This window comes from Cynocephalus volans, chromosome 10 (genome assembly GCF_027409185.1).
Source record: "Cynocephalus volans isolate mCynVol1 chromosome 10, mCynVol1.pri, whole genome shotgun sequence".
Taxonomy (NCBI): domain Eukaryota; kingdom Metazoa; phylum Chordata; class Mammalia; order Dermoptera; family Cynocephalidae; genus Cynocephalus; species Cynocephalus volans.
The window spans coordinates 90,580,419-90,608,114 of NC_084469.1; the positions used below are offsets into that span (position 1 = coordinate 90,580,419).

General features: G+C 42.3%; 1 protein-coding gene across 2 annotated transcripts; it reads right to left on the minus strand.

The window, feature by feature from the left end:
- Positions 1 to 23,110: 23,110 nt before the first annotated feature.
- On the minus strand, positions 23,111 to 26,469 carry KRTDAP (keratinocyte differentiation associated protein). 2 transcript variants are annotated; one of them, XM_063112971.1, is made up of 6 exons: positions 26,374 to 26,469; positions 24,779 to 24,817; positions 24,639 to 24,680; positions 24,410 to 24,454; positions 23,542 to 23,589; positions 23,111 to 23,273 (listed from the first exon to the last, which is right to left on the minus strand). In XM_063112971.1, the coding sequence occupies exons 1-6, from the start codon at positions 26,458 to 26,460 to the stop codon at positions 23,235 to 23,237; spliced, it is 300 nt and encodes a 99-aa protein (XP_062969041.1). In that variant the 5' UTR covers positions 26,461 to 26,469; the 3' UTR covers positions 23,111 to 23,234. The 2 variants fall into 2 exon arrangements, with proteins under 2 accessions (XP_062969041.1, XP_062969042.1); XM_063112972.1 differs by lacking the exon at positions 24,639 to 24,680.
- Positions 26,470 to 27,696: the final 1,227 nt, after the last annotated feature.

A 27,696-nucleotide genomic window follows, 5' to 3' on the forward strand; every position in this document is an offset into this window, starting at 1 on the left:
AGGGGACTGGACCCCCCCACACACAACCAGGCATACTGTGCCAGTGCCTCAGGACTTGTCCAGAGTCCCGGGGTATGGAGCTGGGGACTGGACACCCCTCCTGCAACCAGTCACACTGTGCCAGAGCCTCAGGGCCTGCCCAGGAACCCGGGGCATGGAGAAGGTGACTAGACCCCCCTCCCAAAACCAGGCACAATGTGCCAGTGCCTTGGGACCTGCCCAGAATCTTGAGGTATGGAGCTGGGGACCAGACCGCCCTCCTGCAACCAGGCACACTGTGCCAGTGCCTCAGAGCCTGCCCAGAAACCCGGGGCATGGAGAGGGGGACCAGACCCCCCTCGCACAACCAGGCAACTGTTCCAGTGCCTCAGGGACTGCCCAGGGTCCCGGGGCATGGAGAAGGAGACCAGACGCCCCTCCCACAACCAAGTACACCTCGCCAGCACCTTGGGGCCTTCCCGGGGACCTGGGTCATGGAGAAGGGGACCAGATCTCCCCCCAACAACCAGGTACACTGTGCCTGCACCTCGGGGCCCACCCAGGGACCTGGGGCATGGAGAAGGAGACCGGACCCCCCTCACACAACCAGGCACACTGTGTCAGCACCTCAGGACCAACCAGGGTCCCTGGGTATGGAGCTGGGTACCGGATGCCCCCTCCCACAACCAGGCTCACTGTGCCAGCGCCTCAGGGCCTGCCTGGGGACTTGGGGTATGGAGCCAGGGATCAGACACTCTCCACAACCAGGCACACTGCCAGCACCAAGGAGCATGCCAAAATCATCTCTTCCATGTGAATGGCCCACTGCAGCCACCACAATATCATGGCTGCTGCGAAGGCAGCTAGATGCCACAACCACCACACAGGTAGTCTGCCAGCCACTGGACAGCATTGACACAAGAAGAGTCACCGGCAGAGATAAAGAAAGGAGGAGGATGTCTCTCCCCACAGGGCCCATTTCAGAGTGGCGGAAGAGACATCTGCTCTATGATAATATTGGGGGACCTGATCATGCCTCTCAGCATTGGACAGATCATTTGGGCAGCAAATCAACAGAGTAACCATTATTCTTTCAGAGGGAGAGAAGAAATCTAGGGAGGGAAAAGGGGATGGGGAGGGGTTGGACAAGGGGCATAAAGAATAATTATGATTTGTAACAATATATATGCTAGTAATACTGATTTGATCAACATATCTCAATGTTGAACCCCAAAAATATGTATAATCAATTTTGATTCAATAAAAAATTTTTTTTAAAAAAGAAAAAGAAAATTGCCAAGACATTCTGATTACTATTTTTTGTACATGGCCTGTCTTTTTCTCTCTGGAAGTTTGTAAGATCCGTTTCTTTCTCACAAGTTTTCTAAAATTTCATCCAATGTGCTGGTACTTGATAGACTCTTTAAATCTGTAAAATAATATCCTTTAGTTTGGGGGAGATTCTCTTGAAACACTTTGTGATGACTTCCTTGCCTTCATTTTCTCTCTTCTCACTTTTCAGAACTCCTATTATTTGGGGGATATTAAATGTCCTACACTGGCTCTCTAATTTTCTCTTCTCTTCCATTTTCCATCTTTCCATCTTTTTGTTCTTTCTGTGAAATTTCCTCAAATTTATCTTCCAGCTCTTCTATTTAATTTTTCATTTTTTCTATCATTCTTTTTCCTTTCTTTCCTTATTTTCCCCCCACAGCTTGCTGGTACAGGCTCTGAATCCTTGACTTTGGTGCTATCCATCATTTTTAATTTTCAAGAACTCTTCTTTACTCCTTTCATAGCATCTTGATCTTGTTTTATGGTGGTAATGTTCACTCTGATCTCTTTGAGGGATTTTCATCTCCCTGCTCTGAAATGCCTTTTTTGGTATTGGTCTCTATCTTTTATGTTAGAAGCTGTCATACACATAGTAATCCTTAGTTGTCTGCTCATATTGAAGAGAAGGAAGGGGACTAATTTTTTTAGATACATAAAAAGTTCATAAAGGCAATATGACATGACGTCTATGGTCTGCTTTAAAAGCAGAGAAGAAAGAAAAAGACTGGGAGAAGCAAATATGGCAAAATCTCAATGACTGTTGAATTTGGGTGATGGATAAACTAGGTTCTATTGTACTATTCCTTCTACTTTTGATCACGTTTGAAACTACTTGCAATAAAAATGTGGTTATTGGCAGGATTCAGTTCCTTGCAGGCTGTTAGATTGGGACCTCAATTCCTTGCTGGCTGTGAGCTGAAGATCCCTCAGTTCCTTGGTATGTGGACCTCTCCATAGGACAGTTCACAACCTGGCAGCTGGCTTCCACCAGAGTGAGCAGTGAAAAAGCAAGAGAAGGCAGAGCGGAAGACTGGTTTTTTTTATAAACTTAATCTTCAAAGTGACTTCTATCATTTTGGCTCAGCCCATTCTCAAAGGGAGAGAGGATTTCATAAGGGTGTGAATACCAGGTGGTGGAATCACTGGGGCCATCTTAGAGGCTGCCTTCCACAGGTGCTAACTAGTGAGTGGAAGCTGTGAGCATATGAATTAGACTCCACTGTAGGGTGATTCAACTGGACCACTTAGTTGCAGAACTTCCAATATCAGTTCTTAGGGCTTTTCTTCCTGGGGTGATCAAATTTCCCAAATAAGACTCTTCTAATTTCCTGCCAGGAGGGTGAAAGGTGAACTGCCGGCAATTTAGGAGACAAATGGAGAAGACAACCAGGGAGTCTCAACATCCAGTATTCCCTTAATCTCCTATTTACATTACGTTTCTCTCTTCCAACTGCGTTTGGTGTCTCACATTCCAAAAACCCTCTGTGTTATCCTCTCCAGAGAACAAAACTACAGTCTTTTCTTGGGTGAGGGGCAGTTGTCCAGAATCAGGGAAATGGGGAAGAGATCTGAGGATTCTTTTTAAATAAACTTTCAACCAACCTTCCTTATGTTAGCTTGCCCTTTGACCCCATTTCCAGAGGTCTCTGCTGCCACCAGTTCACGATCCTTATGCGGATTCTGTAGTAGAAATGTGGTTGAATCTTGACTTTTCCCACTATCAGCTGAGGATTCAACTTTCACAGGTCTACTAAGTCAGTTACCAGTTACCACTCACTCACCGACTTTCCAGCTTCCAAAACTTTGAGGTATTACATTCTCTCGTGCTCTCCCTGAACTTATGGGCACTCTTTTCTAAAAGATCTCTTTATTGTCATGACAGTGTGATTTCAGGAGGCAGCAAAGGAGATTCACATATTTGATCCTCTGTTATTAGCCTCAAGTATTTCCTCTTTATTGTTTGTATGTGTTAGTTTGCTTACCTGTTTTGTCTGTCTTCCCTTCTTGAACGTGGATTCCAAGAGAAATTGTATATTTTGTTCACCTATCCATCCCAATGACCCAGAACCATGCTTGACCCAGAGTAGGTGTTAAATATATGAATAAATCAATTTGCTGGATCAGGAAACTTGCTACTCACTATTAACAAGTTTGTAGCAGACCCAGGTCTCCTGCCTTGTCATGCAGTATCCTTCCTGCCACACCATGGGTGGAGTGTAGGTGATTTTGCTAACTAATGATACCTAACAGGTTATAAATTGCTTTACATGGTACCAAGTTGTTTCAGAAATCTTATCTCATTTGATCCTGACAACAGCCCATGGGCAAGACAGGAAAAGGGTTATAATTGGCCCTAATATAGTAAAGATCCTTGCCAACAACTATCCTTTGCCAAAGAAATCATCATACCTGTTCCTGACCTTTCATCCCACACCGACTGCCATTTGCCTGAACCCTCCCATCACTTCCTCTGCAGATGAGTCTTGCCACCTCTCAAGGAAATGGTCTTCAAGAATCCAGGACCAACTGTCTCAGAAAGACGGAAACAGGTATGGATGAGTGTAAGCAATCCAAGGGCCTTTCAGCAAAGAGAGACATCTGAGTTTTGTAACATGATTGGAACAGAAAAAAGAAGAAAAGTGGGACTCTCCAAATCAGTAGAGCATAGAGAAGAGGTCGGTAATGGGGGAGAAGGGGAAGAGGGTTAGATCCTGGAAGGGAAGGGAATAAGTCCCAAAACTAAAGAGCAATACAAAGGTACTTCAAAAAGTTCAGGGAAAGATTTGTATTATCTTTTCATTTTAGTTTTCCACAAACTTTTTGAAGTACCCCCATATGTGCATGGTGGAAAGAGAGGTGGGAAAAAAATAACCATTTACCATAACCAGTAGACTCCCTTTTTTTTAAAAAAAAATGGTATAATCATATGATTATACTATGGCATAATCATAAAACCAGTTAAAAAATATTCTAGACAGCAGGTTCTGTAAAAAATATCCTAGACTGTCAAGCTCTTGGGATCTAGCTAGCTTGGTGTCTGGATTCTGCCTTAGGCCCCCCCAGTGAAAAGTAGGGTACACAGCCTCCTTAAGGGAAATAAGATGCGAACCCAGAAGTCACACCAGGTCACAAGGGCACAGGCCACAGAAATAAAAGGCTATAAAGGACCCCACACTTTCCTTGTGCTACTTGCTGTCCTCCCTTGGATTCTGCCTGCCACCTCCTGGGCAGATAAGGCTATTACCTACCTCCAAAGCCTGGGAGCCCCAGGCACCACACAGGCTGTGGCCTCTGTTATTCAGATGCGGCCACAGGGAATCGCTCCGAAGCAGAAACTTAAGGATGAGAAGTTAGCAAGGGCTCCACCTCCCTAACTCTGCATTAAATCAAGACGAGTGTTGGTATAGAAGGAGGTCCAAGACATATTATTAAGCTACAGAAGCAGTTGCAGAAGAGCATAAAGAAAACAGTACTGACTATCATCTTAAAATAAGTATATATAATAATAGCAGCTGAATGTTTTTGAGACCTTTGTGTGTGCGAGCATAGAGCTAATCCCTCTGCGTGCACCATTCAGTGACTCCTTACCAAAGCACAGAAGTGAGTATTGCTGTGACTTTTCTTTTTACAAAAAGAGAAATTGAGGGCCGGCCCGTGGCTCACTCAGGAGAGTGCGGTGCTGATAACACCAAGGCCCCGGGTTCGGATCCCATATACGGATGGCCGGTTCGCTCACTGGCTGAGCGTGGTGCTGACAACACCAAGTAAGTCAAGGGTTAAGATCCCCTTACCGGTCATCTTTAAAAAAAAAAAAAAAAGAGAGAGAAATTGAGACTTGGAGTGATTGCTAAATAACTTGCCCAATATTTCATAGCAAATAAGTGCCAGGGGTAGGACTAGCCTGAATTCTCAGCCTGCTCAAGGAGAGTATGAATGTGCATAAGTGAAATTATGAAGGGCTATGCAACAGTCAACGATGGTTACTTAAGGATTTAGGGAGAAGGGAGGTAGGTCAACTTTCATTCTCTACTTTATAAATTTCTGTACCATTTACATTTTCCAATGAGCATATATTATTTCATAATAAAAATATAAAGACTTATTTTAAGTTGATTCTCCTCACCAAACATAGACACAGGAGAAAACTCAAATAACTCTGGCATTTAGGCCCTGTTTACAGAGCAATTACCATGTACTGAGTGCTAAGCACTTCACATCCAGGACTTCACTAAACCCTCACAACTGTGTCTGGAAGGAAGGTATTATCATCAACCCCCTTAAAAAGGAGGAATTTGAGACTCAGGGGTGTGAACTGACCTCCCCAAGGTCACATTACAATTCAGAAACTCAAGTCAGGTCTGACTAGTTTCCAAGCCCATGCTTTTACCTACTTCAGTATGCCAGTAGGGTAGGAATGATTACAATGATAATAATAGCAGTTTAAGGGGTTACCATGTGCCATATCTGTGCTTTTCATGTATGATCTCATCAACTCTCCATGGTAATCCTCATATTACAGTTGAGAAACTGAGGCTCAGCAGAGCGAGGAAGTCACTTATTTACCCAGGGTCACACAGAAGAATTGGGACAAGAACCCCAATCACCATACATGGCACTGCCATCCACCCAGTTGCTCAGACCAAAACCTCAGTCCTTGACTCCTTCTCTTTCTTTTCTTCTCCCCATGTCTAATCCATTGTTCCATTTGGCTCCATTTTCCAAAAACATGTTCACATCTTGCTATCCAGCCACTGCAGCCCCAGCAAAAGCCACTTGCCATGTCTCATCCAGGCCACTATGAAGAACCCCTCACTAACCTCCCTGCTTCCAGCCCCACCTAACCTAATCCACTCTCCACACTGCAGTCAGAGTACTCTTTTTCAAATCTTTTGCTAAGTGTCCTCTCATGCAGCCTTTCTCAGGATCTTGGGAGAGAATTAAGCCCCACAGAGAATGGTCTGAATGACTGTCTTCTCAGTTTTCCCAAGGATGACAGCAGATAATAATATTCTCTAATACAATAGGAGATAACCTAATTCATTACATGCAATGGATGCCTTAGAGTCCTAGGGCTTAATTCTTCCTAGAACTGGGTGGAGACGGCTGCAACAGTTTCCTGTCACGCTCCAAATACCAATGACCAAGGCCTACAAGGCCCCTGTGATCTGCTGTCCAGCACACCTCCACCTCTGCAGGCTCATTTCCTACTACTCTTTTCCCAAGCACAGGATCTCTTTTTCTCTTCCTCAATTGTAGAAGCCTCATTCCTGCCCTAGGGCTATTTCGGGAGCTATTCTCTGGCCTGGAACCCCTCCTGCCCCTGGCAGTCCCCAGCCAGCTCTTTCTGTCAGTCATTTAGGTCTCGGTTCAAATGCTACCAGTTCAAAGAGGCCCTCTCTGACACCTTAATTAAAAAGACACTGCCAATTCTTGCTGTTCTATTGATCCTGTTTTATTTCCTTTACAGCACTTATTTATCACGATCTCAAAGTACCTTTTTTCTGTCTTCACTTGCTTATTGTGTGCCTCCCCAGTTAGAGCTGAGCTCCACAGGGCAGAAAGCTTTTCACAGGGAAGCAATATGTAAAAACATGTTTAGAGAATTTATTAGACATTTAGTATGTGCCAGTCACTGGGTTAAGAGCTCTACAAGGTATCTTTTGAATCCCAGCACTATCCAATAGAAATATAATGTAAACCATTTTTAATTGTTAATTGTCTAATGGCCACATTAAAAGAAGTAAAAAGAAATAGATGAAATTAACAATAATATATTTTACTTTACACATGTTCAGATTATCATCATCTCAATATGTAACTGATTAATAAAGGGCTATTTTACATTCTTTGTGCATGTGTATTGTATCCCTCCTCTTTGGGTTCTAAGGAGCTCAGAGTCTGCCTCAAAGTTTGGCGATTTGCAGGCTCCTACATCGGGACCAAACCTCAATAACCCCCCACACTGCGTCTCAGCTTTCCCGCCTTTTCAGTACCTGTCTCAGTGCCCATACGCCTTTCAGGGCCTGCATATAGAGAAGTGGGGTGGTCTTAAGCGAGGCCTTAACGTGCCTTCCAGTGCAGCCGTTCAACCAAAACAGGTGTGATAAAAAGTCAGCTGCGCCCCGGGGCCAGCAGGGAAGACCAACCGGAAGTGGATGGGCAAGTGCACGCATGAGGTGAGAATCCAGAGCCAGGGAGCATGCGCAGGTTAGCCCGGACCGGAAGTGCATGAGGAAAGATGGGTGGGGCGAAGCACACCTGTTGGGGGCTGAGTGTCCTTTGCTGAGAGAATGGTCGTGGACCCAGATCATGGGGCACGGGATCCTGCCCAAGCCATAGAGCCAGGGGAGCCGGAGGAAGAGTTAGCATTGGAGTTGGAAGCCAGGTTGGAACTGGAAATTGACTTCTCCGCTGAGAATAGTAAAACTGTAAGTTTGGGTCTCAAAAGGAGGATTTCTTCCTGGGCAGGGTCTTTGAAAGAAGAGGGCAAGGCTTGCTTCTCTGAGGTCAGCTGAGGCCTTGGAAGATTTCATTGACATATATTGAGAAATGAATAGATGCAAAAGCAAAATTTGTTACAAAAATTGTGCCATGTTGTAAATGTTTACATTGAATGAATTATACAAAAATACACCGAAAGCAATATGGTTTTTAAGTTGTACGGTGAATGAGATGCCGGTCTCTGTCCAGTTAGACTGCCCCTGTGATTCTCCAACCAATCTCTTTGGTAGATAAGAAGGGAAAAATTAAAGTCTTCCTAGCCCCTGCCACCATAGGGGAGAGGCCCCAGATGTTCTGTTAGGAATTAGTGAGAATAAGCTGCAAGAGGAATCTGTGATCTTTGGAGGTCCCAAAGGACTTCACATCAGATCACCAGTGCTAGAGGGCTCGATCTCTGGTGCTACTTTGGGAATGAGTGATGACAGTTGCTGTGTATGGGGAGTAAGGTTTGTCATACTAGGGGAGGGTTTCTGGCTACAGTGAAAAATAGAGCAGGATTAAAAGATCAAATGGGCAGGTGATATTGTAGGTTGGGTAGTGAGACTGTGAAGGCCTCGCTGAGAAGGTGTCATCTCGACAGAGACCTGAAGTGAGGGAGCAGGGAAGGAGGAAAGGAGTCATGCAGGCAGAGGGAGCAAGCTTGGTCTCTTTGAAGAGCCCCAAGGAGGCTTGGAGGCTGGAGCAAAGTGAGTAAGCGTGTGGAGAGAGGTAGGAGATGAGGCCCATAGTAAAGTCTATGGCCTTTTATCCTGGAAGTAATGGGAAATCATGGGAGGGTTGAGAATATACATGTGGCATGATCTCATTTAACACGAGGTTTCCAGGGTCCTGGGACATAACTAGGTATCCCATGGGTGATGGAAGGTCTGGGAGGAGGGTAGAGGTGAAAGAGGTCAGTTTTAGTAGGGGCACTGAGGAGCATTACCTCAGGTCATCAGCCTGGGAGGGAGACTCAGGTGCAAGTGAGGAATGTGAGGGGTCTGTTAGTGGGAGAGGCCTGGGGACTGTTTGTTTAGGTTGTCATTGGTTTAGGAGAGGAGCACCCAGGAATGTTGTAGGTTTACCTGTTGGGTGTCAGAAAATGCGATGGGAGGTCTTGATGGGAGGATACTCATCAGGGCAGTGTGTTGTGTTCACATCTCAGGAACATCTGAGGACATTTCACCCTGTCAGAGGTCTTAGGCTGCCTCCACAGTGCCACCATTGTGGGGGGTTGTAATTAAGTAAAACAGGCTCTCAAGAGGGACTGTGTTAGGAGATAGCTTGAAGAGCACCATTTCAGCTACTGGAATTCCCAGCCTTTGCCCTCACAGCTGAATGGCTTTGGGCAATTTGAACTTAAGGTATCTTTCCTGTTGTTGCTTTAAAATATTATGTTCTGAAATATTTCCACCACACATGAAAATATGAGAAACCATATTAACAAAGTCTAGTGTACACGCCCCCAACTTTAATCCATCAACATTTTGGTCTATTGGTTTCAAACTTGTTTTAAGAAGTAAAACATTACAGTTAGAGCTGAAGCCCTGGTTGTACTTTTCTTGATCTCATTTTCTTCCATGACTCGAGCAGGAATTATTCCTATCCATGTTTTTACACTTCAACTGCAAATGGATGTACCCACAAACATACAGTATTGCTTTGCATGTTTTTAAGCTTTACATAAATGGTTTCACACTACAGATATCATTTTGCAATTTTTTTTTTTTAATTTAACATTATGTTTTTCAGACTCAGCCAAGTTGTTACATGTAGCACAGATTTTCACTGCTGGATACACTCCATTCCACTGTGCGGATGTACCCTGTTTACCCTATTTTATTTACCCATTCTTTTATTGATGGGCATTTAGGTGGTTTCCAACCTTGAGCTATTGCAAGCATTGCTAATGTGATAATCCTTATACCTTCCTCTTTGCAAATATATACAAGAGTTTCTCTCTATTGTACCCCTGGTATGGTAGTTGCTGGGGTGCACTTAACCACAGCTTTGGACTTTAGTCTTGGTTTTGCTATTCAGAATCCAATGAGAAACTTCAGTGGCAGAAAGTTAAACCCAGCCACACTTTGCCCCTTTGAGTTTTATTTTTCTTTCTGTAAAATGGACATGATAATAGTACTTACTTTATAAAGTCATAAGAATTAAATGAGATTATGAATGTAAAGCACTTAACACAATATCTTACATATTATAAGCTCTCAATACCCGGGAACTTTTTATGACTAATGGGGACAGGAAATTAAAATAGTTTTAAAAATTGGGGGGCTTGAAGTCCAACAGAACCTGGGCTCAAAACCTGACTCTGCTACTTCCTTTCTTGGGAAAGTTGCTTCACTCTTCTGAGCCTCAGTGTCCTCATCTATTAGAAGAGAGCAAATGAACGCAGTTGCAAATATTATTTCTCTGAGTATGAGGGTGCCTGGCTCATGGTCTGACTGGAGGTATACAGCATCATAATAATGGCTGCCATTTGTTACTATGAGTAAAGCTAGGCTAACGTTGACTGAGGCTTTCTTAATCCCTATGGAGTACTGGTATTATTCCCACTTTAGAAATTATGAAACTGAGGCCCCGACAGTGGCCACCCAAAAGTCATATAGCTAGTAAGAAGGTAGGAACAGAATTTGAATCCAGGTCTGAGTGATCTGAAAAATCATGTTCTAACTGCTCAGATACACGGCTTTAAATGCCTTCAGTGGCTGCTCATCATTCTCAGCAGTGGTTTCCACACTTTTTAAGGAATGGGAGGATTTTTTTCAAGCAAAGTCTTAAATGAAACCCCAGGTTATAAAGCAAACAAGGGCAGAACTACTCCAGTTAAAGTGGGGGTGATGTCATAGGTACAGGTTTAGTCCTGACTCTACCAGGTACTGGCTGTGTGAGCTTGAAAAGATTATTTTATCTCTCTGAGGTTCAGTTTCTTCATTTGTAAAATGGGCGTAATGATGCCAGCTCAACAGGGTTGTTATGGGGATCAACTGAGATAATATATGCAAAGCACTTGGCATAAAGTCTGGTTTGTGATAAAGCCAAGTAACAGTGGTGGTTGTTGTAGTTGTGGCTATGGTTCTTACCACCATCAGGACTCTCTTCACTGACCACAGGATTGAGTGGAAACCCCTCAGCTTTGCATTCATGGCCCTCCATTGTCTGACCCAACCTGCCTTTCCAGCCTCCAACACCTATACTGTAGCCAAGCTGAATTACGATGTTCCCAATCCAGCATCCTGCACTACCAGTTCTGTGTTTGTCTCTGCCCACTCTCCTCCTCCCTCTCCCAACTCCAAAGTATACATTTTATTTTCTTAAATATTTTTAAAAATTCGTTATAAGAAATTTTCAAAATATACAAAAATAAAAAGCTAGTATATTGAACCCTCATGTATCTATCATTTAGCTTTAGTAATTACCAACCTTGTTTTCTATGTACCCCAGCCTGCTCACCCCACTAGATTATTTTGAAACAAATCACAAACAGTTCATCATTTCATCTGTAAATTCATCATTATGTGTCTGTAAGGTAAAGACTCTTTTTAAAAAATAACTACAATGACATTTTGATTATCTTCACACATTTTTATAATTTCTTAGTATCAATCTGTCAGTGTTCAAATTTCCTTTATCATCTCATAAGTCTTTTCCTTACCCAGTTGGTTTGTTCAAATCAAAATACAGACAAGATTTATGTATTGCATTTAAGTGATGTGGCCCTTAAATCAGTTCTTATCTTTATGCTCCTTCCCTCTTTCTCTTTTTCTCCTATAATGTTTCTGTTGAAGAAAATGGGTTATCAGTCCTCTAGAATTTATCATGGGAAATGCCAAGGGGGTGTTGCTAATTTCTTCCCCTTGGAATCATTCACCATATTCCTCTGTACTTTTTTCCCCTGCAAATTGTTAGTTAAATCAAGATTCTAGAAGTTTAATCCGATTTTAGATAGACTTTTGGCAAGAATACATTGCAGGTGATGCTCTGTGCTTTCTGTTGCATTAGACCTGCAGAGGCCTATTTCCTTATCTCTGTTTCATTCAGTGTTGGATAGATCTGTGTGGGTTCATGAGTTGTCAGCTGGATTCAACATTAAAAATTCTCAATCAGCATTTCACCTGACAGTTTTAGCAATTGTTGATGTGAAGGGGATCAGAATATGCCACCCCAAAATATGCCACTTTGGCATAAGGATTATTTTGAGCCGAAGGTAGTTAAGAAACAGCAGCCACAGGAGGAACTCTCTGCCCTCCCGCTTTCTTCCTAAAAGCAGGGCATATATTTCTCTTTGTGAAGCTGTCCCTCTCCCCCTCTCCCTTACCAGAAAGAGGAGACAACTTTTATCACTGGAGACCTGAGTCTGCATAAACAAACCTTAACTAAATAACCCTTATATTCTATTAGTTTCTCCTGTCTATTTACCTTCCTACAATTTACCACTTTTAAAAGTACAAACCCCTTTTCCTTTATTTTGCTATTTTTTCACAATGTATCACCCTTTATTAAAAATGACATTTAAGCTCTCAAGTCTAACCACGTATTTGGGTTTTCACTGCTTTTCTGTGAAGCTCCTGTGTGTATGCATAAGAAACCTTTCCTCAGGTTAATGTATCTTTTGTCAGCTCAATTTACATGCCACAGTCACTGAGCCTAAGAGGGTAGAGAAAAAGGCATTTCCTCCCCTGCAGATGCTAGCCTAGATATATTATTTAAGTTTTGAAAAATGGTAATATTGTAATTCTATTATCTATTTTGCATTTATTAGCTTCAAATTATTGTATAAAGGAAAACTGGGTTTTTTTAAAACTAGTTGTTTATTCTGAGTACAACTCATCCAGAAAGGCAGAATAAATACTTGATTCATTCCCTTTATTTATCAGTTATCAAAGTGAGTTGGTTCCCAGCAGCCTCCAAAGATAATCAATGAGTTTGTTTTTGTTTTTCAGTCCCTTTATGAATGCCCGGCTGAAAAATTACTTTCCCGAGTTTTCTTACCCTGATTCAAAAGTAATTCTTCTCAGTTGGATTTAAACACATCTTTCTAATATATCTAGCACTTTCTTCCTGTGTGCTTCCTTATCTTCAGCTGGATCGTAAGCTCCTTGAAGGCATTCTGCACTTGACATAGTGCCTAAGGCAGTGCTTCTCAAACTTCATTGTACATATGAATCATCTAGGGGGTCTTGTTAAAGTGCATATTCTAGAAGCGGTGCAAGACGGCAGATTAGCGGTACCCAGGGCTGTTTCTCTCACAAAAAAAGGACCAGAACAGCTAATAGCTAAATATTGAAGGGAGCTTCTGTGGAAGAGTGCAGGAGTGCAGCAGGTGACTGGTGAGATCCCTGTGGAGCGTGAAAGCCCAGGATGGCATCATAGAGAGGAGAGAGAGGCACATGGCTTCAGCTGCCACATCTCTGCCACCAGGATTAGCGTAGGTGAGATTTTCCCTTGCAAGGGGAAAAGTTAGGCAGAGGGCCCACACCAACCCCCATCTTCACCTCAGAGGCCTGCATTTCCTACTGCAAGAGGATTCCACAGCCCCTCCAAGCTCAGAACCAAGGGTGTGGAGCTGCCTAGAATACACATAGTGCATTGTTCTAGAACATACGGTCACTCCCCACCCCTTACCCTCATGACCCAAGCCAATGAAGTACGGCACCATCTTGAAACCAGAGCTGTTGTGGGAGTGCACCCTGACCTGGGACCAGTAGCCATGGAGCTTCCTCAGTCTTAAGGCTCTGCAATCATCTCAGTGCACTCACAGAAAACGCTACCACACTGATCCCAGTGGCTTGAGGCCTGGATCCAGGAGTGGCTGTGACCCCAGCCCTGCAGGTCTGGGAAGCCAACCCCAGGCCTGCTGAACTGATGCACCCACATGACTCTAGCTACAGATCAGACAGGTAGACTCCCCCGTTCCCAGTGGACTGAGTTCTGTGTGCCCAAGCTTGAGACCCAGAAAAACAGCTCACAGGTCACTACCCTAACAAACACACCCCAGGGCCAGAGAAAGTAAAGTGCATCTATGTCCTCTCAGAGAAGCAGCCGGGAAGTCTTGCCCTTCACAGTTCCACCTAGCAGACTTGCCCACTGCCTGAGAAGTGGCTGGTGGGACCCTATCGTGGCAGGCCTGCTTTGCAGCCTTGGCCACTGCCTCAGAAGTAGCTGACTGGGCCCGCATCAGCAGACCAGCTCTGCAGCCTCACCCACTGCCTGAGAAGCAGCTAGCTGGACTCTCTCCCTGCAGCCCTGCCTAGCAGCCTCACGCACTGCCCAAGAGGTGACTGATAGGGCCCCCTCTCTTCAGCCCTGTCTAGTTGACTTGCCTTCTACCCAATCAAAACCCAAAGATACATTTGTAGGTAAATTTCCTCCCCTACACAAGCCCTCTACAATATTCAAAGAAGTGACTATTCCTCCAGATTCACAGATATCAGTGCAGGGGAATAAGAAACATGAAAACAAAACATGACCTCACCAAAGAAACACAATAATGTTCCAATAACTGATCCCAAAGGATCGGAAATTGCCAGCTTGCCAGAAAAGGAATTCAAATTAATAATCTTACGGAAACTCACTGAGCTACGAGAATACAGACAAACCATTTACAAAATAACAATTCTTGATCTGAATGAGAAATTTAACAAAGAGATATCATAAAAATATCAAACAGAAACTTGGAATTGAAGAATACATTGAATGAAATAAAAAACACTTCTATCTGAGGGTCTTAACAACAGAAGAGGTCACACAGAAGAAAGAACATCTGATCTTGAAAACTGTTTTGAAATAACCCAGGGAGACAAAAAAAGAAGAAAAAAAAAGTATTTTTTAAAAATGAAAAAAGCCTACAAGGTTTGTGGGATACTATTAAGTGAGCAAATATTCAAATTATGGGCATTCCAGAAGAAGAATACAAAAAAGATACTGAAAACCTATTTAATGAAACAATAGCCAAAAACTTCCCTAGTCTTGGGAAAGATACAAACATCCAAACCCAGGGAGCTAAACAGTCCCTGAATAGATTCAACCCAACAAAAGCCCTCTCTTAAGACAAATTGTAGTTAAACTGTCAAAAGTTAAAGACAAAGAGAGAATTGTAAAAACAGCAAGAGAAAAGCATCAAGTCACTTATAAGGAAATTCCCATTAGACAAACAGCAGAGTTCTCAGCAGAAATCCTAAAGGCCGGGAGAGAATGGGATGATATATTCAAAGTACATAAAGGGAAAAAACTGCCAGCCAACAATATTATACACAGCAAAGCTATTCTTCAGGAATGAAGGAGAAATAAAGTTTTTCTCAGACAAACAAAATGAAGGGAATTGCCAGCTGCTCCCCCCACCCCATCCCTGCAAAAAAAATTAAGGGAATTTATCACCACCAGTCTGGCCTTACAAGAAATACTTAGAGGAGTCCTGCATCTAGAAGAGAAACAACAATAACAGCCATCATGAAAACACCCCCAAATATAAAAACCTACTGGGAGAATGGATATACACTTTAGAAAGAGAAAGGAATCAAACCTCATCAATAGAGAAACCATCAAACTTCAAGTATAAACAATGAGAGAGAAAGAAAGGAACAAAGAATACACAAAACAGTCAGAAGACAAGCAACAAAATGACAAGAGTAAGACCTCACATGTTAATAACAACCTTGAGTATAAATGGATTAAATGCCCCAATTAAAAGACATAGACTGGCTGAATGGATCAAAAACATGATTCATCTATACACTGCCTACAAGAAACACCCCTTACCTACAAAGACACACATAGACTGAAAGTGAAGGGATGGTACTGCAGAATGATGATTGGTGATGTCCCTCCAAACTCACTGAAGCTTAGTCCCTACTGTGACTGTAAAAGGTGGGAAATTCTGTTATGGTAATTGAAATGTGGGGCCTTGAGGAGGTAATTAGATTGTGAGGACCATGCCCTAGTAAATGTATTAATAAATTGATGGTTTAATGGTGGTTGTGGGTGTGGTTCTGAGAGATTTAAAAGGAGAGTACATGAGGAGCTATCTCTCTCTCTCTCTCTGCTCTGCCATTTTTGCCACGCGACACCCTACATTTCTGTAGAAACAGCTTACCAGATGCGTTCCCTGGACTTTGGACTTCTTAGCCTCTAAAACTGTAAGCAATATATATTGTTTCTTCACAAATTACCCAGTTCCAGTTATTTTGTTATAAACAACAGAAATGGACTATTACAGGTAGGAAAAGGTATTCTGTGCAAATGGAAAACAAAAGCGAGCAAGAGTAGCTATACTTATATCAGATGAAGCAGATTTTAAATCAAAATCTATACTGAGAGACGAGTAAGGACATTATATAATGGCAAAGGGGTCAATACAGAAAGAAAATATAACAATTATAAATATATATACACCTAACACTGGAGCAACCAGGCACCTAAAGCAATTATTATCAGATCTAAAGGGGGAGGTAGCTGCTAGCACAATAATAGTAGTGGACTTTAACACCCCATTCTCAGCATTGGACAGAACAACAAGACAGAATATGAACAAAGAAATATCAGATTTAAATGGCTCCACAGACTAGATGGACCTGACAGACATTTATAAAACATTTTATCCAACAGCTGTAGAATGTACATTCTTATCATCAGCACATGGATTGTTCTCCAGACTGACCATATGCTGGGCCACGAAATTAGTTTCAACAAGTTTTAAAAAATCAAAATCACCATAAACATCTTTTCTGTCCGTAATGAATAAAACTAGAAATCAATAACAAGAACTTTTGAAACTACACAAATACATGGAAATTAAACAACACTATACAACTAATACCACCAAAATATAAAAGATTATCAGAGACTATTATGAACAACTGTACACCAATAAATATGAAAACCTAGAGGAAATGTATAAATTTCTGGACACATGACCTACCAAGACTGAACCAAGAAGAAATAGAAAACTTAAATAGACCAACAACAGGTAACGAGATTGACTCAGTAATAAGCAGTCTCCCAACAAAGAAAAGCCCAGGACCATGTGGCTTTACTGCTGAATTCTACCAAACATTTAAAGAGGAACTAATAATACTTCTCAAACTATTTCAAAAAATCAAAGCAGATGAATTCTTCCAAACTAATACTACGAGGCCAGCATTACCCTGATACCAAAACCAGACAAAGACACAACAAAAAAAGAAAACTATAGGCCATTATCTCTAATGAACATAGATGCAAAAATCCTCAATAAAATACAACAAACCAAATTCAATAGCACCTCAGGAAGATTATACATCATGATCAAGTGGGATTTATCCCAGAGATGCAAGGATGATTTGGCACATGCAAATCATTAAATGTAATACATCACATCAAAAGAATGAAAGAGAAAAAACGTATGATTATCTCAATAAACACATAAAAAGCATTTGATGAAATTCAATGTTCTTTCATGATAAAAAAAATCCTCTCAAAAAATTAGGTACAGGAGGAAAGTATCTTAATGCAATAAAGACTATGTATGACAAGCCCACAGCTAACATCACACTGAACTTTTCCCCTTAAAACTGGAACAAGACAAGGATGCCCATTCTCACCACTTTTGTTCGACATAGTACTGGAAGTCCTAGCCAGAGCAGTTAGGCAAGAGAAAGAAATCAAGGGCATCTAAATTGGAAAGGAAGAAGTCAAATTGTCTCTGTTTGTAGATGACATGATTTTATTTAGAGAGAAACCTAAATATTCTACCAAAAAACTCCTATACCTGATAAACAAATTCAGTAGAGTTGCAGGATGCAAAGTCATCATACAAAAATCAGTAGCATTTCTATATACCAACAACAAACTTTCAGGAAAAAAAGAAAACAAAAACCAGAAAGCTATTCCATTCACAATAGAAACAAAAAAAGTAAAATACCTAGGAATAAATTTAATCAAGGAGGTGAAAGATCTCTACAAGGAAAACTATAAAACACTGACCAAAGAAATTAAAGAAGATACAAAGGTTGACTGATCAGCTCAGTTGATTAGAGAGCATGGTATTATAACACCAAGGTCCAGGGTTCAGATCCCCATACTGGCCAGCCATGCCACAAAACAACAGAAAGCTAAACCTGACTAGTACTTCCAAAATGCCAAGATCATGAAAGATAAGAAAAGACTAAGGAATTGTCATAGATTTGAAGAGACCAAGAAGGCATGACAACTAAATGTGAGGTGCAATCCTGTATTGGATCCTGGGAGGTAAAAAAAAGACACAAGAAAATGGAAAGACATCCCATGCTCATGGGTTGGAAGAATCAATATCATCAAAATGACCCTACTACCCAGAGCAAGCTACAGATTCAATGCAATCCCCATTAAACTACCATGACATACTTCACAAAATATAAAAAAACATTAAAAAATTTATATAGAATAACAAGAGACCCCGAATAGACAAAGCAATCCTGAGCAAAAAGAACAAAGCATGGGGCATCATACTTCCTGACCTCAAAATATACTACAAACCTACGGTGATCAAAACTGTATGGTACTGGGACAAAAACAGACACGTAGAGCAATGGAACAGAATAGAGAATTAAGAAATAAATCCAAATGCCTACAGCCAACTGGTTTTTGACAGAGAAGCCAAAAACATGCACTGGGGAAAGGACAGTCTCTACAGTAAATGGTGCTGGGAAAATTGGAGATCTTTATACGGAAGAATGAAAGTAGACCCCTATCTCTCACCATATACCAAAATCAACTCAAAACGGATTAAAAACTTAATGTAAGACCCCAAACTATAAAACTTCTAGAAGAAAACTCAGGGGAAACACTTCAGGTCATAGAACTGAGCAAAGATTTTATGAATAAGATTTCTAAAGCACAGGCAACAAAAGCAAAAATAAATGGGATTATATTAAACTATAAAGCTTCTGCACAGCAAAGGTAACAATCAACAGAGTGAAGAGACAACCTGAGGAATGGGAGAAAATATTTGCAAATTATGCATCCGACAAGAGATTAATATTCAAACTCAAACAACTCAATAGTAAAAAACCAAATAACCCAATTTAAAAATGGGCAAATGAGCTGAATAGACATTTCTCAAAAGAAGACATACAAATGGCCAACAGGTATATGAAAAGATGTTCAACATTGCTAATCAACTGAGAAATGTGAATCAAAACCACAATAAGATATCATCTCACCCCAGTTAGAATGGCTATTATCAAAAATAACAAAATAACAAATTCTGGTGAGAATGCAGAGAAAGGGGAATTCTTTTATACATTGTTGGTGGAAATGTAAATTGGTATAGCCATTGTGGAAAACAGTATGGAGGTTTCTTAAAGAACTATGGATAGAACTACCATACAACCCAGCAATCCCACTACTGGATATATATCAAAAGGAAGGAAATAATCATGCCAAGGGGACACCTGCACTCCCATGTTTATCATGGCTCTATTCACAATAGCCAAGGGTTGGAACTAACCTAAATTCCTTCAACAGATGACTGGATAAAGAAAATGTGGTATATATACACAATGGAATACTATCCAGCCATTAAGAAAAAGAATGAAATTCTGCCATTCACTGCAACATTGATGAGCTTGGAGAAAATTATGTTAAGTGAAATTAGCCAGACAAAGAAAAATACCACATGTTCTCATTCATATGTAGAAGCTAAAAAAGTTGATATCATAGAAGTAGAGAGTAGAATAGTGATTGCTAGAGACTGGTAAGGGGAGAGAAGAGGATATGGGGAGAAGATGGCCAATGGATACAAAATTGTAGAGAGATAGGAAGAATAGGATCTAGTGTTCTATAGCAATATAGGGAGATTACAGCCAACAACAAACTACTGTATAACTTCAAGTACTTGGTTGAGAGGATGTTGAATGTTTCCAATACAAGAAGGTGACAAATGTTTGAGGTGATAGATATGCTAGGTGCCCTGATATGATCATTGCACACAGTGTAAATGTACCCAAATATTATATTATACTCCATAAATATGTATAATTATCATGGGTCAATTAAGAAAAAATAAATTAAAAAGAAAAAATTTCAGAGACAGAAGTAGTCTAGAGGTTACCAGAAATGGGGTGGGGGGATGGGTGGGAAGGAATAATGGAAGTTATTCCTTAATGGGTACAGAGTTTATGTTTAGGATGATAAAAAAGTTTTGGTAATAGATAGAGGTAGTGGTTACACAGTATGGTGAGTATAATTAATACCACACAATTGTATGTTTAAAAATGCTTACAATGCAATCCTTATGTTATATATGTTTTACCATAATAAAAAAAAAAGAGTTGGAAGGTTTGAAGTAGCTAACAAAACATAAAAATATAAAAAGTAATTAAAGTAAAACTTTTAGATCACAACCACGTTAAAAGAGGCCAACACAATACATCAGCTGAACATGTATGTCCCAAAGTTGTGTTCCATGGAAGTAGAATAGTGATTGCCAGGGGCTGGGAGGAGGAGGAAATGAGGAGTTATTGTTTAATAGGAAGTTTGGGAAGATGAAAAAATGTTCTGGAGATGGTGGTGGTAACTGCACAACAATGTTAATGTGATTGATGTCACTAACTACACTTAAAAACATTTAAAATGTAAATTTTATGTTATGTATATGTTACCGCAATAGAGTATTCTATAGAGAAAAAAAAGTGCATATTTTGATTCATTAGCTCTGGGGTGGGCTGGGATTCTGCGTTTCTAGTAAGCGAGCACCATGTGACACTGATGCTGCTGGTCCATGGATCACACTTCAGCAGCAAAAGGGTATTGTAAATGTGATAAATCTCTTTCACTATGTACCTACTCTGGGCCAGCCCGTGGACTAGGCCCTACTACCTTAAAATGCAAATGATTTTTGTGTGTTTGCTTGTTTGCTTTATTAGGGAGTATTAGTTTTTAATTTATTCTTTTGAATATGTAATGTGCAGATGGTAGGGAAAAAATTTTTTTTCATAACATCCAAATGGGTACATAGTGAAAATGCCTCACTCCCCAGAGGTGATCACTTCTGCTTCTTGAGTTTTATTCCAGAGATACTTTATGCATAGAAGAGCATATATTTGTACTATATCCTTTTTTTTTTTTTTTAACCACGTGGCAACTTACTGCTCAGCCACTTTCTTTTTTCATTTATTGTGTCTTAGAGATTGTTTCATGTCTCAGCATATATCTCTCCATCCTGTTTAGTAGGTAGTATAGTGACCACACAGGATACATTTGTTGTTTGTTTTTATAAAGTATACAGTGAAGTATGACTACTTGGATTCTTCCTCATCCTACACAGGCCATTTCCCAGGGAGAACAGCTGTCCTGTCTTCCGTTCTTTGAACCCTCTGAATTACCTGACTCATGTTGGTGTATTTGTGTCAATTTCACTTGATCTAGTGTACATCCATCACTCATTTACACAAGCGTGTCTACACATTTTTTTCAGATTCCAGTCTACCTAGACTCCAATTTTTTTTTTTTTTTTTGGAGGCTGGCTGGTACAGGGATCAAACCCTAGACGCTGGTGTTATCAGCACCGTGTTCTAACCAGGTGAGCTAACCGGCCAGCCCTCCAGTTGTTTCTTTACTCTGTATTCTTTCAGCACTCATGAGTCAGTCAGACATTCTCTTGTTTTAAAAAATATATTATTGTGAAACACAGACTACATACACATGTATAAAATGTATACACTTAAGGCAGAAGTGGAACATTATGTAGTAGAAGCCTTCTAGCGCCCCACCCATCCCCCATGTGCCACTCTCCTATCACATGGGGATCTCTCCCCCTAAGAGGTAACTACTGCCCTGAATTTTGGATTAATCATTTGCTAACTTTCCTTTTTGAAGTGGTTCTCAAGCTTCAGTGCATCTAGAGGGTTGTTAAAAAAACACACATTGCTGGGCCCTCCCCCCAGTTTGATTAGCAGGTCTGGGCTGAGTCCCAAGAATTTGCATTTCTTATAAATTCCCAGGTGATCCTGATGCTGCTGGTCCCGGGACCACACTTTGAGAACTACTGCTTTACTCAGAGATACTCTTAACTTTTGTATGATGACCCTTACTGAGTCCTCTCCTAAACCTCAGTCACTCAATAAATGTCTCTAAGGTCCTCCCCTCCCCTTCTCCTTCTACTCTTTCCTATCGCCTGATTTCTGAGTGCTCAATCTTTGCTAAGTATTTTAATTGATTGTGGCATTTGACTGGTCTCCATTGTTTTTCTTCTCTGTTGGTCATCCCATTGCCAGGTTTCCTCTCTTTTGTGAGTATTATTGTTAGTTAACCAGAAGGAAGTGTATAAGCAACAGTTACCTGTTTTATTCATCTAAAGCTCGTTGAAAGGAAGAACCAAGTTTAATTTCCCTTGTAGTCCACTTCCTCAATTAAGCCGCAGGCCATGATTTACACACTCAGTTGCTTATAAAGGCCAAAAGACACTGTAAATAAGTGAAGCTTGCCAGGCAGAAACTTATCTTCAAGCCATGTCCTGTGTAAAGAGGGCAGCTGCTACTTTCAGCCTATCACAGGTCCGTTGTTCCCCAATTTTCCCATTTTTCAAGAGGAACTAAAAACAATCCCAACTAATTCAGCATTGTGAACGTACAGAGCAGGCCATACAGAATACTGTACATCTTCAGGAACCAAAACTGATCTGTTCTGTATTTCAGTATCTGCAGTTGGTGGATGGATTGATGGGTGGGTGAGTGAGTGAATGTGGGTCATTGTGGCGCTTGGTAGTTGAAACTGGGGGAGTGGAGGGAGCGATTGTTACCGTAAAGTGAGGGGCTTTACATACTTATCTCATTTGACCTTTATAACAACACTACAAGGTAGTTATTATCAGTCTCATCTACTTCCACACTCATTTCACAGGTAAAGAAACAGAGGCTTAGAAAGGCCCAGGGTCGTACCACCAGTTTTTTAAATTTATGACATACCTAATTCCCACAAAAAGGATTTCAGATGGGCTCACATGATGTAAGCTGGGTCCTGAGCCTTGGATTAAAAATCATTACCTCGAAAGAAATCAGGTTTTCAGAAGGCAGGTAGGGGAAGGGTGCCAATAGGTCAGGGAGCAGATTTGATTTCTTGAGCATCTTACTAAGCAAGTCGCAGCTTCGTGCTCCTTAAGGATGTCAGCCTTAAGGAGCTAAGACACAAGGAGGTCTCTTGCCATTCGGTATGTCCTTCCCATTTTCTCCTATCTCCCTACTCACTCTCCTCCCAGAATTCTAGATTTCTGCCTACTAGCCTTGGAGCCCGTTCCATCTTAATTCCTTTCTAGAGCCCAGTAGAATAAGGACAGAGACACTACAGGAGCTGTTTGGATGGAAAACATTTTATTGGAGTTGAGCCAAGAAATAGTTGTTGTAGGATGGGAGTCAGATCCCACGCCATCCCCCTCTTTCAGGGGGGTCAGCAGTGCCGGTTCTTGAAGGGAATGGTTACTGGGCATCAGGAGTTGCACTCCTTAGTCCTTTCAGCTGGAGGAAGAGGGGTTATGGTCAGATTGGGGACCCCCCTGGTACAGGAATCCCCATAAGGAAGCCCAGTACAGGATGGGGCACTGACGGAAAAGAATTTCTGCCCCAGCCTAAGTTCCCATCCTCCTCTAAATGTAGTAGCTGAGATTTCTCTTAGCTTTGGTGAGAAGGTGTCCCCACTTTTACTGTCCCCACTGTCCCTCCCAGATCCTCTGCCTCTTCTCTCACCCTCAAACCCCTTGTGCTCCTAATGCCCACCAGCTCTTACCTTAGGAAAGGCATCCCAGTTGAGGAAAGGAAGTTTCCTTTTGATAGACTGAGAGGGAAAAAAAAAAAAAAAGAATGAGCTTGCTATGTGGCAGGTCAGGTGAGCATGGACCAGTAAGTACTCATTGAATGAGCCCTCCTAGTGAAGATGGTGCTATTGTTTTATAATTAAAGTAAGAGCTAATATTTCCTGAGGCATTATTCTGTGTCTGCTTTGTACTAACTGCTCTACAGGCACGATTTCACTTGGTCTTTACAGCAGTCTTTTGAGATAGGTACTGTCATCACCCCTATATCACAGATGAGGAAACTGAGGCTCAGAGAACTGAAGACGTTTGCATGAGGTCACATAGAAAGTAAGGGTGGCGTCACGAGATGCAAGTTCTAATTCCAGCTGTCACTGACTTAGCCTTCTACCTTTGGGTGGGCCTCAGTTTTTTTCAAAGAGGGTGAAGGGATTCAAATAAAATCCTGACTGATTAAGTTCTTCCTCTTCGGCTGGCTGGTTAGCTCAGCTGGTTAGAGTGTGGTGCTGATAACACCAAGGTCTAGGGTTCGAACCCTGTACCAGCCACCACCAAAAAAAAAAAAAAGAAAGAAAGAAAGAAAGACAAAATAAGTTCCTCCTCTTCTGTAATTGTCTTTGAGGCCCTGCTACCCTGCTGCCATCTTAGGAAGTAGGGTATAGCCAGAACAGCCTCCTGGGGAAACTGTCTTCAGTTGACAACACATTGAGAAGCATTAGACAGGGCACTTACTCCCTCCTAGAACTCAGGAATGAACCAAAAGGGCTAAAACTAAAATGTGCTGCCACTACCCCGGGAAGATTGCAAGCAATCAAGGAGAGTAAGGGACACCCAAGCTCTTACCTCAAAGAGGGCGTGCCAGTTCAGGAATTCATCATTCTTGAAAGCCTGTGGAGGAAGAGAGAGACCAGAAGCAGGTCATTCCCAGGGTAGGACAGAGCTTAGTCCCTAGCCCTCTGGAAGAGAAGAAGGGACCATGGCATCTTTGCAAGCTCTCTACCAAGGTGTTTATCTCCTCTATGCTGTGAACATTCATGGAGGCAGCGCTAGAGGATTGGAGAGTTGTACTTACAGATCGCAACTTGTCAATGTTCAGGAACTGCGTGTTAAAGCCCTAGGCAAAGAAGCAGCGTGTTAAGAAAGTTGCTAAGGAGAGTGAAGAGATAGGGGACAAACTCCTGGCTGGAGTGTATGGAAAAAGAGATTGTTTACCTCAGGTCCTGCCGCATAATTACCAATGGTGGTTGCTTCCTGGAAAGTGAGAGGGAGAAAAGGAGGCAGGTGACTCCATGATGGCAAGTCCCTCTCTCACTCCCTCTCTGCCAGCTCTGCCTTCAGCCACAGGCCAGTCCCTGGGAGAACACAACTCAGTCTCCACCGTGGGGCCTCAGTGTTAACACACTCTGTTCCAGTAATGCCCATGGCTGGCAGATGTGCAAGGGGAGGAGGGGGGACTGGAGAATGGCATGTATAAGATCAAGAGGTTCAAAACCCAGGTCTGCATCCGTATGGGCAGCAGGTGGAAAGCGTGGAGGAAAGAAGACTCCTCCCAAGAAAAATTAGTTAGTGTTGTTTGCAGTTGACTTAATTCTAAGAGTACTTGAGTGGGGGTGTTCTGGAGACACCCACATTTAGCCTATATGGCAGGGTGGGGAAGACCAACATGCAGGGGGAGCCAGGCTGCTGAGGTGACCTGCCTGCCTTTCACTGACCAAGGTGGGTTTGCTTTGTGACTTTACTGCCACCAGTGTTGGAGTGTCCATTCCCCTCCTCCGTTTGGTAACTCAGTGCATCCAGTCTTGTTAGCTTTACGCCTTCCTCCCCACAACAGAGGTCACGGACTTGTAGCTCACAGGCTAGATCCAAATGTTTAGATCTCATAGTTGTTTGGCTTGTTTTTTTTAATTTGAATTAAACATTTTTAATGAGTACGAATTTATACATAAATCAAGATTTCCCGTTTCTCCTGACAATTTTAAAAGGCTGGCCACAGTGGGCACACGTTTCCCACTGAGCAGCAGTCAGAGGGAGGAAAGCCTGTCCCCATTTAGACTGGAAGTTTGCTGCACCTTCTGATGCTCCAGCAGCCTCCCTGCTCACTGATACCGCTTGCTCGGATCCTTAGCAGTACAGCCTGAGATCTCTGTCATAGACTTAAATCCAGAATGGACATCCTCCCTCCCACCTTAGGATAAGATGGGGGTAGAGGGGCCTCAGGAGTTCTCTCTAGCTGGGGACTAGATGATAAGGATCCTCGCTATAACCTGTGTTCCAGAGATAGTAAGGAGCCTCCAGTCTCCTGGAAGCTGTTTGCAGGGATATAAAAAAAGCAAAGGATAGGGCCAGCCCGTGGCTCACTCGGGAGAGTGCGGTGCTGATAACACCAAGGCCATGGGTTCGGATCCTATATAGGGATGGCCAGTTCGCTCACTGGCTGAGCGTGGTGCTGACAACACCAAGCCAAGGGTTAAGATCCCCTTACAGGTCATCTTTAAAAAGAAAAAAAGCAAAGGTTATGCTGAACCCAGATGACCTACCTTAGCCCCTACCCCCTCCCAGGATTCAGTAAACTAGCCTCCACCCCACACTTCACCATCTCGTCCAGAAATATAAGCATCTTTGTCCCTAAATGTCTTCTCAGGAATGCTCTGTTCCTTTCTTGTCTTCCTCAGAGCCCCAGCTTCTCATTCAGCCCCTGACAATATCCAAAAATAAGAGCCACTTATCCGGAAATGGATGGAAGGTAAAGATGTGGAAGGGTAAGTGGATAATAGGTATAAGAAAAAAAATGCAGGTGACGTGCTCACCTCAGTACTACCCAGGGCAGCCCCCTGGGCAGAGTGGAGCGCCAGAAGAGAGAGAAGAGCCACAGCAGGAAGAACTGGGATCTTCATGGTGTCAAGTTTGGGGTGCTCTGAGGCGGGGCCTCGCTGCTTGCCCTTTATATTCCCAAGGAGGTGGATGCGAGCAGAAATGGGGTCCCCACCCCAATGACTCACCCCCAGATCCTGTCTCCCACCCCCAGGGCTCTGGGAGGGGGAGGCATGGACTGTTCCGTATTTACCCGGGATTTCTCAATTCACATTCTGCCCCAGGCACTTGGAAGTTGAGACTGCAATGGGTCTCTTCATGCAAATGGGGATGGGATGGAGACAGGTTGGACCTGTCCCTCCAAGGGATTGGCAGTGGCACCCAAGCAACCTCTCCTTTTGTCTTTATCCCTTTTCCTTATATCCTTCTTATAATTCAAGCTTCCCACCCCCACCCTACCAAATTCTGTCTAAACTCCTTGGACTCATATTGAAGGCCTTCCATGCTCTTGACTGAACCTGCCTTTCTAACTTTTTCTTCTTTTACTTGTTTTGTACATGCCTCATTTTCTAGCCCAGCTGGACTCCTTACCAAATATACCCTTCTTTTTCTCTCCTCCAAGCAACTGGCCAGGCTGTTGCTTATTCCTGAAATGCCCTTCTCTTATCTTCAGTTCTCAGAACCCAACATCCATCTTAGATGAAGCTTCCCTGATTTTTCCCACCATCACCTGTCCACCTCCCCACCCCCCAACACACAAACCTCTCCCTTCTCAGAATTGCTGTGTCAATTCATTTGTATCTCTCTGGCATTGTACCTACAGTGACTTATATTCTTTTCTTGTTTCCCTTTTAGAATATTAAGTTCCTTGAGGTCAGGGACTATATATTAATCACTTTTATGTCCCCCTAGCACCATGCCTTACACAGAATACAGGTGGAGTCAACATTTGTTAGATTGGAAATGTTAGGATTAGTATTCATGCATTCTTCTGCCAAGATGGATACTTTCCTCCCTTGCAGTTGGATCCCTCCCATTATCCAACTAACTTTTACTCTTGGGTCTTCAGAGACATGACTATTGAGCTAAGAAGGCAAGGAATAGAGAAACACACAAAAAAGCAAAAAAAGGTCTTAGAGATGCTCAGTTGGAGATGGGATCTAGGTATCCTGAACTTTGAGTGCCTACTCCATTTCGCTGGGCTTATCTCACCTCCCATCCCACCCCGCCCCACCCCCAGCTTGGGAGTCAGATCACCTCAAAGTAACAAAACATCCTAATCAAGAAACCTTCTCCACAATGAGGTTCAGGTGGCCCAA